Source organism: Eublepharis macularius, chromosome 4, assembly GCF_028583425.1.
Source record: "Eublepharis macularius isolate TG4126 chromosome 4, MPM_Emac_v1.0, whole genome shotgun sequence".
NCBI lineage: Eukaryota > Metazoa > Chordata > Lepidosauria > Squamata > Eublepharidae > Eublepharis > Eublepharis macularius.
Genome location: NC_072793.1, coordinates 6,961,179 through 6,974,574, shown reverse-complemented (window position 1 = coordinate 6,974,574; position 13,396 = coordinate 6,961,179). Strand labels below are relative to the sequence as shown.

The 13,396-nt window shown below is 43.7% G+C and overlaps 1 protein-coding gene across 6 annotated transcripts in view; it reads right to left on the bottom strand.

Moving 5' to 3' along the window:
* Nucleotides 1-13,396, bottom strand: part of SCN8A (sodium voltage-gated channel alpha subunit 8) — a 134,806-nt gene that overhangs the window by 72,361 nt on the left and 49,049 nt on the right. For all 6 annotated transcript variants that reach the window (XM_054975346.1, XM_054975342.1, XM_054975343.1 and 3 more), the window contains exons 6-8: nt 8,610-8,831; nt 5,547-5,610; nt 4,260-4,401 (exon numbers count right to left, since the gene is read on the bottom strand). In XM_054975346.1, the coding sequence (XP_054831321.1) occupies nt 4,260-4,401; nt 5,547-5,610; nt 8,610-8,831 (428 nt within the window). The remainder of the gene's footprint in view (nt 1-4,259; nt 4,402-5,546; nt 5,611-8,609; nt 8,832-13,396) is intronic.

Here is a 13,396-nt window from a genome sequence, read left to right as displayed (position 1 = left end):
CAGAGCTGCTGCCGCTTCCACAAAGGGGGGGACAACCGCTACCTTCTCCCCTTTTCCCCCACATCAAATACCACAAGCGGGAATACAGTACGCTCCAGAAGGAGATGGACTACCAAGGGGCCTGCCACCTCAGGGGACCCCAATCCTGCAACCTCCAGCTGGAGCACCCATAAGGCAACCACAGTTGTTCCAACAGCCACTGGTGCTCTCGTACCTAGTGGCCCCACCCCTCTACGAACCACCGTATTGCCACCACCACTGTGCCATACTGCTACCCTCTGCAGGTTGGGGAGGTTACCTACCACAGCCTCCCCCTGCGGCCCCGATTTTCAGGATGCAAGCTGCCCCAGGTGAAGAGCTTGCAGCGATGGGACTGCGCCAAGGATTGCACAAGCTGGATGCTAGGTTTGACGGGAACCCAGAAGACTTAGGATTCTTCCTAGTGCAAGCACAAGAGTTTTTCCAGGACTGAGGTCACACTTGCTCTAATGAGCACAGCATGGTAAGCCACCTAGGATCACGTTTGGGTGGACCAGCTGCCAAATGGTATCTGACCCTATATGAAGCAGACGCACTCAAGCTCCAGACCCTCAATGCATTTGTACATGCCCTGCGAGCCCAGTTTGAGGATCCTCTGGAAGAGGACCAGGCCAGAACAAAGTTAAAAATGCTGCGACAAGGGCACAGACCAGTGTGTGAATATGCCGCTGAATTCTGGCAATATGCAGCCAAAGTAAGGTATTGGACTGAAGGAATGAAAATCGAATTCTTTCGAGAGGGGCTAAATGCGGACTTAGTAGCGAAAGCCCTAGTGCAAGATGACCCCAGAATTCTGCTGGGATGGATCCAGCTGGTGTGTGAGGTCGAAAACCGAGACCAAGTGGAGAAGCTCCTAAAGATAAAGCAACAGGGGGGAGCCAAGAAACCACACTTGGAACCAGATGGAAAAGACCAAAAAGCTTTCAAGCCTCGTTCCCCAGTAACGGAGAGTGCCATACGTTGGAGAAAAGACCTATGCATAACATGTGGAAGAGAGGGCCACTTTGCATCTGAATGTCCAGGAAGGAGAGAAATCACAGAGAGGAGTTGTCCCGTGAGGAATGTTGTGCAGCCAGCAAAAGCAGCACCCAAATCAACACCAAAGCTGAGGGGTGGGGACCGAGATGGGCCTTGAAGCTGCCGAGATCCCAGATTTGGGGAATGAGAGCCCCTCAGAGGGAGAGGGGAACTAGCCCACCCAACCAGCAGAAAACTCCGATGACCTGCCATTAAAAAGCCCTGACAGAAGGTCCCGAAGGATACGACGCCGGCTAAGGTGAGACAAAAAGGGGCCCTACTTTTTATGCCAGTGACTTTAGTTAACCCCAAGAGGGGAACCCATATGTGAGTGCAAACTCCAATTGACTCTGGGTACACTTGAGATTTAATAGCTCCAGCCTTAGTCACAGGATAGGGACTGAATGTAAATTAACTAGAGCACCCCATTGTGTTTGAACAAATGGATGGGTCATGCATGAAAGGGGAACCCACTAACTATCAAACTGAACCAGTCCCACAGGGCATGGGGGATCATTGGGAGTCCCGAACTTTTGTTGTCAGTGCTGCCACCAAATAACCACTGGTGTTGGGAATCAGGTGGCTTTGGGACCTGTATATCAAGTGGAAAACAAGTGACCAAGTTTGAATAATCACTTCTGCCAATATCTGTTTCATAGTGCCTTGAACAGAACAGATCTAAGTCTTCTTCAACCAATGCACCTGAGTGCTTGCTGTGAGGGACTTGGGGCCAAGGACTGACAGACACTGTACGCAAATGCCTTGTTTTTGCCACTAATTGTACTAATCTCACACTATGTAATCCTCCTTGAGTCTCAGTGAGAAAGGCAGAATATAAATAAATAAATAAATAAATAAATTTTAGCAACACTGTACTTCTGTATTATTCATACTGCCAATGCAGTTTGAAGTAAACTATTCCTGTTAACGCTGGTATGTTAAGATGAAATATAATGAAACAGGAGTCCAGTGATACCTTAAAGACGAACAAAATTTATTCCAGCATGGGCTTTTGTTTAGTTTGAGTAAAGTCCCATTGTTGCAAAGAGCAGGTGCAAATGCACCCTAAATCAGAATGCGTTTAGGGTGCACACATACATGTGTGAAACTTCTACTCTGATGGACAGCCCTACAACAAAACTTTATTTTAAACCAATTGTGTGCTCAGTAGAGCGTTTCCCAACTGGGTTCCATGGAACCCTGAGGTCCCGTGAGAACCTGGCCAAGAATTCAACATTCATGCAAAACTAAAAAAGCCCAAATATCACACTGAAAGTAAACTTTAGATGTGAACTTTATTTTGATGTTTAAGTAATATTTATTTGGTTTGATATTTTGTTATTTGAAAAAAAATAGATAATACATTTTATTATCTAATAAATATTAGAAAATATCAATAATTATAACATCATTATATAATATTATAATATATAATATTGTAATATTATATTATTAATAATTATTATTCTACACACACACACAAGGAGAGAAAGAGGGAGAATATATTCAATTACTGCTAAATTATTAATTGTGTCTATATGTATATGTATATATATACACAGCTTTTTTCTGGGAAAAGAGGTGGTAGAACTCAGTGGGTTGCCCGCGAAGAAAATGGTCACATGGCGCATGGCACAGAGGGCAATCTAAACTCTCTTCTGTCTGGAGATCAGGGGGCGGAGCCACCAGCCATGTGACCATTTTCAAGAGGTTCTGGAACTCCGTTCCACTGTGTTCCAGCTGAAAAAAAGCCCTGTATATATTGCCTTCATCTGCAGGGTCTTCCTTGGTGGTCTCCCATCCAAGTACTGACCCTGCTTAGCTTACAAGATCTGACAACACTGGGTTATACCATACAATTCCACATCCCCCAGAACTACAAGTTTCAATAATCTCTACAATAGTATTTACAATGATACATGACATTCTACTTCTTTCCTAACAAATCATACTGATGTTCTTATTCAGTTCTCCCCACAAGGCCTCTTCTCACAATTGAGGGGGGAAACAGGGCACATACTCCCTATCTCCCTTACTGTCATATGTTCCTGTAGCAGCAAGTGGAGACCCCACCAGTACTAAGGATTTCACACTTCTCAAGGTCAGGGCCAGTTTTTTAACCACTTAACAGGCAATAAACAGTTCAGTGATAGACAATTAGAGATGGGCACAAACAGCAATACGAACTAAAAAAAGCCACGAACAGCCCAATCAGCTGTTTGTGAACAAGCTGCTCATGAGGCCCCATTCTAAATGAACAGGTGGTCCTTGCAAGCCTTGTTTGTTGCTGTTCGTCAAGCCAGACAATCTGGCACCTGCAATCAATTCCCTTGGCAACTGGAGGCACGGGACTGCCTGAACTCTGCCTGAACTCCTGCTGTTGCCCTGGAAACCGCAATCTAAGCTCAATTTAGCTTGATAGGCAGGTCTTCCTTTCAAGTGTGGTGCTCCTACTTTGTTACAAGGAAGAAAAGATCAGGAGGGAGGGGGGCTCCCAGCTCTGGTTTTGCAGACAGTGGAGCGAGAGAGACAGTTGCTGTTGGCATTTTGAGAGAGAGACAGGGAGAGTGCTTTGGAGCTTGAATTTTGTGTGTGGTGGGACAGAGATCTACCTCTTCAAGTTCCAGGGCTGCTGCCAGGCTCTGGGCCAAGCTATTATTTATTACTGGAACCTTTCCTGCTGCCTGCTCAGGTAAGGTTTCTGGGAGTGGTGCGGTAGGGATCTGGCCCTTCAGGTTCCAGGGCTGCTGCCAGGCTCTGGGGCCAAACTATTATTTATATTGGTACATTTCCTGCTGCCTGTTCAGGTAGGGTTTCTGGGAGCCACGTGGTAAGGATCTTGATGGCTGGAAGAGAGCCTGCTGGCCCCCATGAACAACGAAAAACAAACATATTTGTGAACAGGTTATGTTTGTCAACGTTCATTGTTCGTGGATGGCAACGAACAACAAACACCATGTTTGTTTTTTTCTGTTTGTGCCCATGTCTATAAACAATGAAGAGCATCAAGTGAGCAATAATTTGTGTTTAAGAGCGCTGAATTACTTCCCATGTTTTACTGCTAACTCTTCTAGTGCTAGGAGATGCTGCTATATTTTTTCACAGACAAATTGTATACAATGACATTCTTTCATATTTTTCAGACCTCTGGGAGAAAAGATAATAATCACAAATAATAAAGGATGGGGCTGTAAATTACTTACTAACTGATACAAGTTTTCCCAAAAATCCTGAGTCATAAGGCGAAATAAGGCCAAGAAAGCCCAACTGAAAGTGTCGAAGCTGGTGTAACCGTAGTTTGGATTCCTCCCTGCTTTCATGCATGTATATCCCTCAGGGCATTGGCTGCAGACAAGAGGGAAGAAGTTCAGTATGTTGGCATGACAGGAGCATCAGACCCCAAAGAGGAAAATGGACCCCTTTTAATAAGTCTTAATGGAATGTGTACATTGGCAGAGTGATTTGAATGATCAGAACAATTATTTTACCTACACAATTGCATCTATGTATCTTTTGGGCATGTACACACAAGCAGACTGCATCAATATTAACCCCCTGGATGCCAAAAAGAACCCTTACCACATGTGAGTTCAATTAGTAACAACAACAACAACAACATTCGATTTATATACCACCCTTCAAGGACGACTTAACACCCACTCAGAACGGTTTACAAAGTATGTCATGAACTTCACAGCAGGAGTGACAAGCTAGAGATCAAATGCTGACAATTGCCATAGAAAGGATTGAGTGGCATATTCTCCGGCCACCAAATACAGAGCAAGACATCCAATCAACCTCCTTTAGAATTCAGTTCTACATCTGGAAGATCAACCACATAAGACAATTTGCAATCCTAAACCAAGTTACATCCTCCTAAACTCATTGAAGTCAATGGGCTTAGAAGGGTGCAATTCTGCTTAGGAAGGCGCTGTCAGGATGCCAGACTGGCAAGTGCGTATTCGATAAACAAAGTCTATATAGACAGAGGCTAGACATGGCTAGACGATTAGAATCGGAGTCCTATGCCCCAGCCCTGAGCAAACAGGACTTTGTACTTGAGAAGGAAACTCTGAGCACAGAGCTCAATATGTACAAGACTGATCCCTGTGTTTCATATGTATTTACTGTGTGGACAAGGTCTACTCGTGGGGAGGGGCACTACATGCATAGATTGTTATTCAAACACAATGACTAGGCATGACAGTGTTTGGATGGTACATGTGAGCCCAAGTCTGTGCCATATGCAGGCTCAAAACATGTTTGCTCAGTACTTTATATAATATAATGCAACAGGCTTTCCCATAAAAAATGATATAACTTCAAACAGTCCAAGGTGAAAAGCCACAAGGTTTTGCAAATGAAGCCATTTTAGAGCTTTTGGGATGGCATCCATCAGTACTGGTTTTTTTCTTCCATCAGAGGCTTGTCAAATGGCCTCCTGGAGATTTGAGAGAGAGAAAGAAATTAATTATGAGCTGAGAACTTACCCTGCATCTGAGCTGTTCCCACATAACAAAGGATCAAGAAACCCAGGTAATGTGTAAAAATTTGCTAGAGTGGGTAGAGAAAGGGAGAAAAACAAGTAAGAATTGATCAAGCGATAAGGAATAACAGCACAAACAATGAGAATGTGATCAGTAAGTTGAGAAACTAGCATTTCAACCATCTTAGTGGCAAAGGCACAAGGTGTCTTGGAACTCTACCATTTCAGAATGCAATTGGGGTGGAGGTTTGTGTTAAATGACTGAATGACTTTGTGTCTGTGGACTGTAGAGTGTAGTTGTAGCTCCACGTAAGATAGGCATGGTTACATCTCTTGACAGTCACTGAGTCTCCTGCAAGTATTATCTGATCATATGAAAGTTCATCTAGTTGCTTCTTTAAATCCTCAAAAAAGCACTCTTTAGCTCCATTAGGTGCATATATTCCAATCACCAACACTTTCTTTAAATTCCAAATACATTCCACTGCTATAAATCTGGCTTCCCCATCTCTAATTATCACCTTTGGCTGCAGCTCTTCTTTTATATATAATACCACTCCCCTTTTTTTCTTTTTTGAGGCCGCTACAAATTCAATGCCCAATTTACTTACTTTAAGGTATTTTACGTCCTGATTTCTAATATGAGTCTCTTGTAAGCAAACTATATCACATTTCTGTTTTAATAGCCAGTGGAAAATACTTTTTCGCTTATTAGGTGAGTTGAGTCCATTTACATTCCACGATAAAACTTTGCACTCCATATTCAAAGCCTTGTTGTTGGTAAGTCTTTTTCATTGTCCGTCATGAACCTTTCCATTTCCAATTCAGATCTGATGCGCTTTCTTACTCCTCCAAATTCAAAAGATATCCCTTCCGGTAATTCCCATCTATATCTTACTTTCATATCTTTCAAAGTCTGGACTAACACTTTGTATTTTTTCCGGTCCAAGAGCACCGATCTGGGTAACTCCTTCATAATAATAATTGTCTTGCCATCAACTGTCAGTGGATCTTGAAATTGCTTAGTCACTATCATTTCCCTTACATTCCTTGTCGTAAATTGCACTATCACATCCCTTGGTACCTTTCTCTGGGTCGCAAATCTGGAATTTATTCGGTACACCACATCCAGGAAAGCCACAACCTCCTCCTCCTCCTTTTCCAGGTATTCAGCTAACACTTCAGTCACCTGTTCTTGTGCTGTCTTTCCTTCTACTTCCGGCAAAGCTCGAAACCTCAGCTGCTTCTCCATATATTTACTCTCCGCAACTGCCATTCTTCCCCTCATTACTCTCATATCCGTTCGCTGCGTCTCTGTAAGATTATCCATCGCCTTCTCCACATCGTTAACTTTTTGATGCGCTGCCTGCAAGTCGGTTTGTATCGTCTCCATTCCCTTTTTTACTTCTGCCAACTCATTTTTAACTGTCTCTTTAACATCTTTGACTTCTTTCACCAACTCCAATTTTGTTTCTTTAAGCTCCTTTAACATTTCACAAAATTTTTTGTCCAAGTTCTCTATAGCTGCTTGCCACTCTTTCTTCGACATCGTGGGGCTTGATTTGCCTTGCTCCCACGAGTCTGCACGTTTTCTTAGCTCCGTGGCGTCCAAATTGATAATCCTTTTAACTAATTTAAAAGTCCCGGTCCTTTAAATAAACAAAAATCGCTCCGAAAATCCAAAATGTCGGGCGTCTTTTCTCTATGGTTTCTCTGTACCCTTTTGCAATCCAAGATGTCCTACTTCCACCCTTACTGAAGCCAAAGCCCTTCCCTGTTCAAAAATGGCGATGCCCTTCTTCCTGTCTTCCAGTAGGGGCCGTCTCCTTCTGACGACTCTATCACTATTACGTACTTCCTGTTTCCCGACTCTCCGCTGCAGCTCTCGCAATGGTAGAAGCTTTCCCACAGCCTGCTATCGATTCTCAACCACAGGTATGATAAACAAATGTCCCTTTTCTTAAATTACTTCTTTTTACTTAGTCCTTTTTCCAATCTATTTCTTGCCGGGTTTCCCCCTCCTTATAGTAAGTCTGTTGCAGTTTAAAAAGTCCTTTTAAAACTTCGTTACTCTTAACAGTCCATCCCAATTCAGGAGATAGTGATCTTTACCTTTTCAAACGTCTTTCTGGGTTGTAATCACTGCTTCAATCTTAAGTTCTCTTTCCGTTTGTTTTCCCCCTGTTGAAGCTTGGGCACAAAGGTCTTATGCCAGCCGCACTGGCCCCGGGTCTGCCGCAGAGATCTATGCCGACCTGTCAAAGGGTGGGACCTCAAGGGTCGGGAGAGAGTCCTTAGCGCAGAACCCCCCCTTGCCTGAGATCAACGCGCCCTGAGGTTCTTGAGCGTTCTTTGCCTGTTCTCCGCCTGAGAGCAGGTGGCCGCGGGCTATTTTTGCCCCGCCGGCCGCTGAAACGGCAGCCCGGTCAGCTCCACATTTAGAGCTGCGTTAGACCTCCATGGATCCCAAACCGGAAGTCCGAGTTTCCCCCCCCTTTTTGGACAGCACTTTGAAAGTGGGACTATAGCTCACTGCTACAGCATCTGCTCTGCATGCAGAAGGTCTCAGGCTCAGGCTCTTAGCATCCCCAAGCGAAAGGACCAGTACCTGAAACCATGGAGAACCACTGGCAGCCAGCACAGACAATACTGTGAAAGATTAATGCTTTGACTCAGTATGAAGTAGCTTCATGGTTTTTGAAACAATGTTTTTGAAATAATGTTTTTTATTTGTGAAATAATGGAACATTTTGGGAGTCCTGAATGAATGATTACTAAAGCGATATCCAATTCACACTGAACACTGGGGAGCAGCCCACGGGATGGATTTTCTTGAAATGGCCCTGTGCTCAATGAGTTTTAGGATTAAGGCACAGTAGACTTTCCAAGGATAAGAAAGAGATCAAATGTTAATTCAAGACAAACATGGATTGCCAATGATAAATATGTTAGTCAACCCCCTCCCCCCCCTCTCTCAAGAGAATAACAATGAAATTTGTGATTACAAGGATAAGCAAATGAGTCTTATAATATGCATGCACTATGCACAGCTGGAGGAAAAACCTACAGACATTGTTGGAGTATTCTTCCCAGTCAAAGCCCTTGGTGCCATTTTCCAAGTACGTCTCATTGAGGTCAATGGGCCAGATGACACACTTGTTCCTTAGATTCCCCATGAACAGCTGCAGCCCGATTAAAGCAAATACACTGAGACAAAACACCGTCAAAATCATCACATCTGACAACTTCTTCACAGACTGAATCAGGGCTCCCACGATGGTCTTCAAACCTAGAGAACAGGAAACCAGTTATAACTCTCCCGCTCAATCTTAGGAAAAAAAATACTTAGGCAGAATTATATAAGCTACCTATGTTGTCCTCCTGACTAGGGTGAAGCCAAGGAGAATTGATCATGGGCTTTGGCAGAATTTTGACCTATGGAAGAAAGTCCTCAAGCCATGTATTCCAAGATTAGCCCAGTGAAGGCAAGCGTGGCTTGAGATTTTCATCTAGTAAGTTAACATAAAGAAACAAAAACAAATGGGCCAACTGTGAAAAGGCATTTTTAGGAACTCAAAGGTAGGCAAATATCAGTCTGCGCTGTACTGCTGCATTCAAGGTAGACCTTCCCTGTTAGTAGATTAAGCAATAAGAACAGCCAATTTAAATCTTGCTCTCTTTCCCCAACTTCTTTTTCAACACTTGGAAGCTTTTCAAATATTAAAAAAAAACTCCTGTCCCTTATTTTAAAAAAAATGGTATTAAAAAGCTGTGCCTCCTCCCCCATCCAACCCCCTCAGCTATTCTAAGAGCGGTGGAAACTATTCACATTAACCGATGATAGTTAACAAAATGTTCTGAGATCCTTAAAAATGCTCATGCAGAGAAGGTATGTTGATAGGAAGAAAGAGAATAGACCAGATTCATTAGTGCCTGCAACTAAACACCCTTGCCCTAATCCAGTAAGACAAATCCATGAATGGAAAGACTGTGCAGGGATTCCAGCATCCTAGCATCCGGGTGTGCGGGGGTGAATGCAGACATCGTCTCCATCCTCTCACACCTCCCTAGCCAATCAGCACTGTCAAGGCTGACTGCAGTGTTCTCTGGTTAGCAGGGAAAGATACCAAGGGTTTCACAGCCTCTTGCTGTCTTGAAAATCTTCTGATTTGGGTCTTATATGTGAAAGTGCATATTCACGATCCTAAGTGAACTGTTTGACCCTTTTGCATTGCCATGCTTCTAAGAAATAGCACCTTTTTGGAACAAGAGTCCCATGACTGAGTGAAGAGATGTTTGATACTGCTTGAATGAAAGAGCAAAAATGTACAGCCAGAAAAGCGCGGGGGGCGGGGTAGACTTTTTTACCAGTAGTGTCTTTTCCAGGGTATTTTGCTATGACATAGTACCAGAGAGTATTATATATAGGCCAGAGCCATGGTAAAATGCCCCTTTCTTAGGGGAATTTAATATCATAGATGTTCATGGAATTTAAGATCATAATTTTATAGAGGATCATAGGGGAATGTAAGATCATATTATATGCAATTATGTGGGAGTGTCATCAAAATCGGTGAGACTTTCTTTCAAATAAACATGATGCCCATTGTGTTGGATTCTGCTGGCTTTTCTACTGGCAAAAAAGATGTTCTTTTCACCATGAAAGAGGCTATGCTTAGGATCCTGTGACCCATGTGAATAAAAGCCACATGGGATGGGGGCTGCTGTGGGGAGGGGGGGGTAACTGGGCAACAGTAAGCAGAAAACCTGGTAGGATCCATTCCTGTTTGTACATTTTGGATATAAAAAGAAGTTACCACTTAGCCTCAAACACAACCTTTGGAATAAGATGCAAGTCCCTACAGGAAGATAACTTTCCTATCTTGATGCTCTTTGACTTGTATTCTCTCAGTTCATGGACATCAAATTCTATTCCTTGCCATCGCAGAAGTCTGGTCTCTTGAGGAATGATTCTGTCATACTCAGGGATTTTTTTCAGCAGGAATGCAGTGGAACGGAGTTCCAGAACCTCTTGAAAATGGTAACATGGCTGGTGGCCCCGCCCCCTGATCTCCAGACAGAGGGGAGTTGAGCGGCGCGGAGGGCAATCTCAACTCCCCTCTGTCGGGAGATCAGGGGGCGGGGCCACCAGCCAGGTGACCATTTTCTCTGAGGGCAACCCACTGAGTTCCACCACCTCTTTTCTCAGAAAAAAAGCCCTGGTCATACTGATTGTATTCCATGCTACCTTGTTACATAATGTGCCACATACAAATTACTTTGCAGGTGAAGCAGCATAGCTGTTGTAAGTTTGGCATTTTTACTGTTTGTGTTTTGGGGTGAATCAGTCTTTCATTTGTGCTGAGTCTCTTTCAGACTTTAAAAAAGATATTTCATCTGTCCTGAGGAATGGATGCTGCCAGCTAGATTTATCCTGTTAATACAGAACAAAGTCTTGGAGCTGCATATGAAATAGCCATATATTTTGAAAAGGATGGGAACAGAACTCTCCCAAATCAAGCATCCTCCAAGATATTGTTGTTGTTGTTACCATGTGCTTATATACCGCTCCTCTAGACAGATGAATGCCACACTCAGAGTGGTGAATAAAGTCAGTGTTGTTATCCCCACAATATAGCTGGGGAGCTGAGGCTGAAAGGAGTAGTTTATCCAAGGCCACCTGCAGAGCTTAGGGAAGTAGTGGGAGTCGAACCCGCAGAGTGCTGGCTTGGAGCTCAGCCACTTAACCACTATGCTACAGATTCTTATTCACAACACATGCATTAAATGAAATCCCATTGCAAAGAAAAGTGATGTAGAGGGACAGGATGTAGAGAGAGAAGCTATAGATACGGTGGTCGGGATCTTCAGCCACAGGTCACAGAATCAGAGCTGGAAGGGGCCATACAGACCATCTAGTCCAACCCCCTGCCCAGTGCAGGATCAGCCTAAAGCATCTCTGGCAAGTATTCGTCCAGCCTCTTCTTGAAAACTGCCAGTGAGGGGGAGCTCACCACCTCCCTAGGCAGCTGATTCCACCATTGAACTACTCTGACCGTGAAAAAGTTTTTCCTAAGATCCAGCTGGTACCTTACTGCATGTAATTTAAGCCCGTTGCTTCGAGTCCTATCCTCTGCTGCCAACTGGAACAGCTCCTTGCCCTCCTCCAAGTGACAGCCTTTCAAATATTTAAAGAGCAATCATGTCCCCCCTCAACCTCCTCTTCTCCAAACTAAGCATTCCCAAGGCCCTCAGCCTTTCCCAGACCCCTGATCATTCTCGTCACTCTCTTCTGCACCCTCTCCATTCTGTCCACATCTTTTTTGAAGTGAGGCCTCCAGAACTGCACACAGTACTCCTGACCAAGGCAGTATAGAGAGGGACTGTGACCTCCTGCGATTTCGATGCAATGGCCCCTTTGATACATCTGATGAAATGCCATTGACCACCACTCTTTGGGTGCAGTCCTCTAAACAGTTCCCTATCCACCGAACTGTCATATAGTCTAGTCTGCAGTTTTCCAGTTTACCCATTAGAATGCCATGGGGGACCTTATCAACAGCTTTACTGAAATCCAGGTAAATCACATCGACAGAGTTCTCAAGATCCAGTAAGCTCGTCACTCAATCAAAGAAGGAAACCAGGTTGGTCTGACAACATCTGTTCGGGACAAAACCATGTTGACTTCCCCGGATCACTGAGCGGTCCTTCAGATGCTTACAGATCGATCCCTTTAAAATCTGCTCTAATATCTTCCCAGCAACAGAAGTCAGAGTCTGGCCTGTAGTTTCCTAGGTCATCCTTCTTCCCTTTCTTAAAGATTGGGATAACATTTGCTCTTCTCCAATCTTGTGGCACATCCCCAGTCCTCCAGGAGGCCTTGAAGATGATGGACAAGGGTTCTGCAAGTTCTCTAGAAAGTTCTTTGAGCACTCTTGGGTGAACACCATCCCGCCCAGGGGATTTGTATTTGTCCAGTGCAGCCAGGCGCCTCTCCACAACCTCTCTGTCAATGTCAACTAGCCACTCAGGTGTCCTGTCACATTTTCTACTCTCTCTAGATGTGCCTGAGTTCTTCAGGGAGAAAACAGAGGCAAAAAAGTCATTAAGCCTGTCTGCTTTTTCTCTGGTCCCTTTACCTCTTTAAATTTCACTCTTGTCTTCAATGGATTTGAGATGGAGGCAGACATGAATTTAAAGAGATGGATCTGCCCCCATCATATCTGGTTTGATTCTAAGACAACCTGAAACCAGACCCAGGGATGTGCTGTCTTATTGTCTATCATACATACCACCACCATATGAACTGAGAATACTTTCATACATTTTTATTTGGTTGACACTTGTTCTGAATACAGAGGAGTTAGCCGTGTTAGTCTGTAGTAGCAAAATCAAAAAGAGTCCAGTAGCACCTTTAAGACTAACCAATTTTATTGCAGCATAAGCTTTCGAGAATCAAGTTCTCTTCGTCAGATGCATGTTTGTATCATGCACCTGACGAAGAGAACTTGATTCTCGAAAGCTTATGCTGCAATAAAATTGGTTAGTCTTAAAGGTGCTACTGGACTCTTTTTGGTTCTGAATACAAGCTCCACTCTCCATGCCAGAATCAGAAGTTTACTTTGTCCCGTAGGACAACTGAAAACTAGAAGCCATGGCTAAACTCTCCGTAGAATCACATTCAGAACAAATGTCCATTTTACTTATTTACAGCTCTCCTTTCTCCTCCTTTTCTGGAATGACTACATGGTTGCATATGACAATCAGAAACACTACTACAAATGTTCTACAATCAGAGCTTTGGCAAACACAGAACAACATGGTTCTTGTCTTGTGGGGTATCTCAGGTACCAT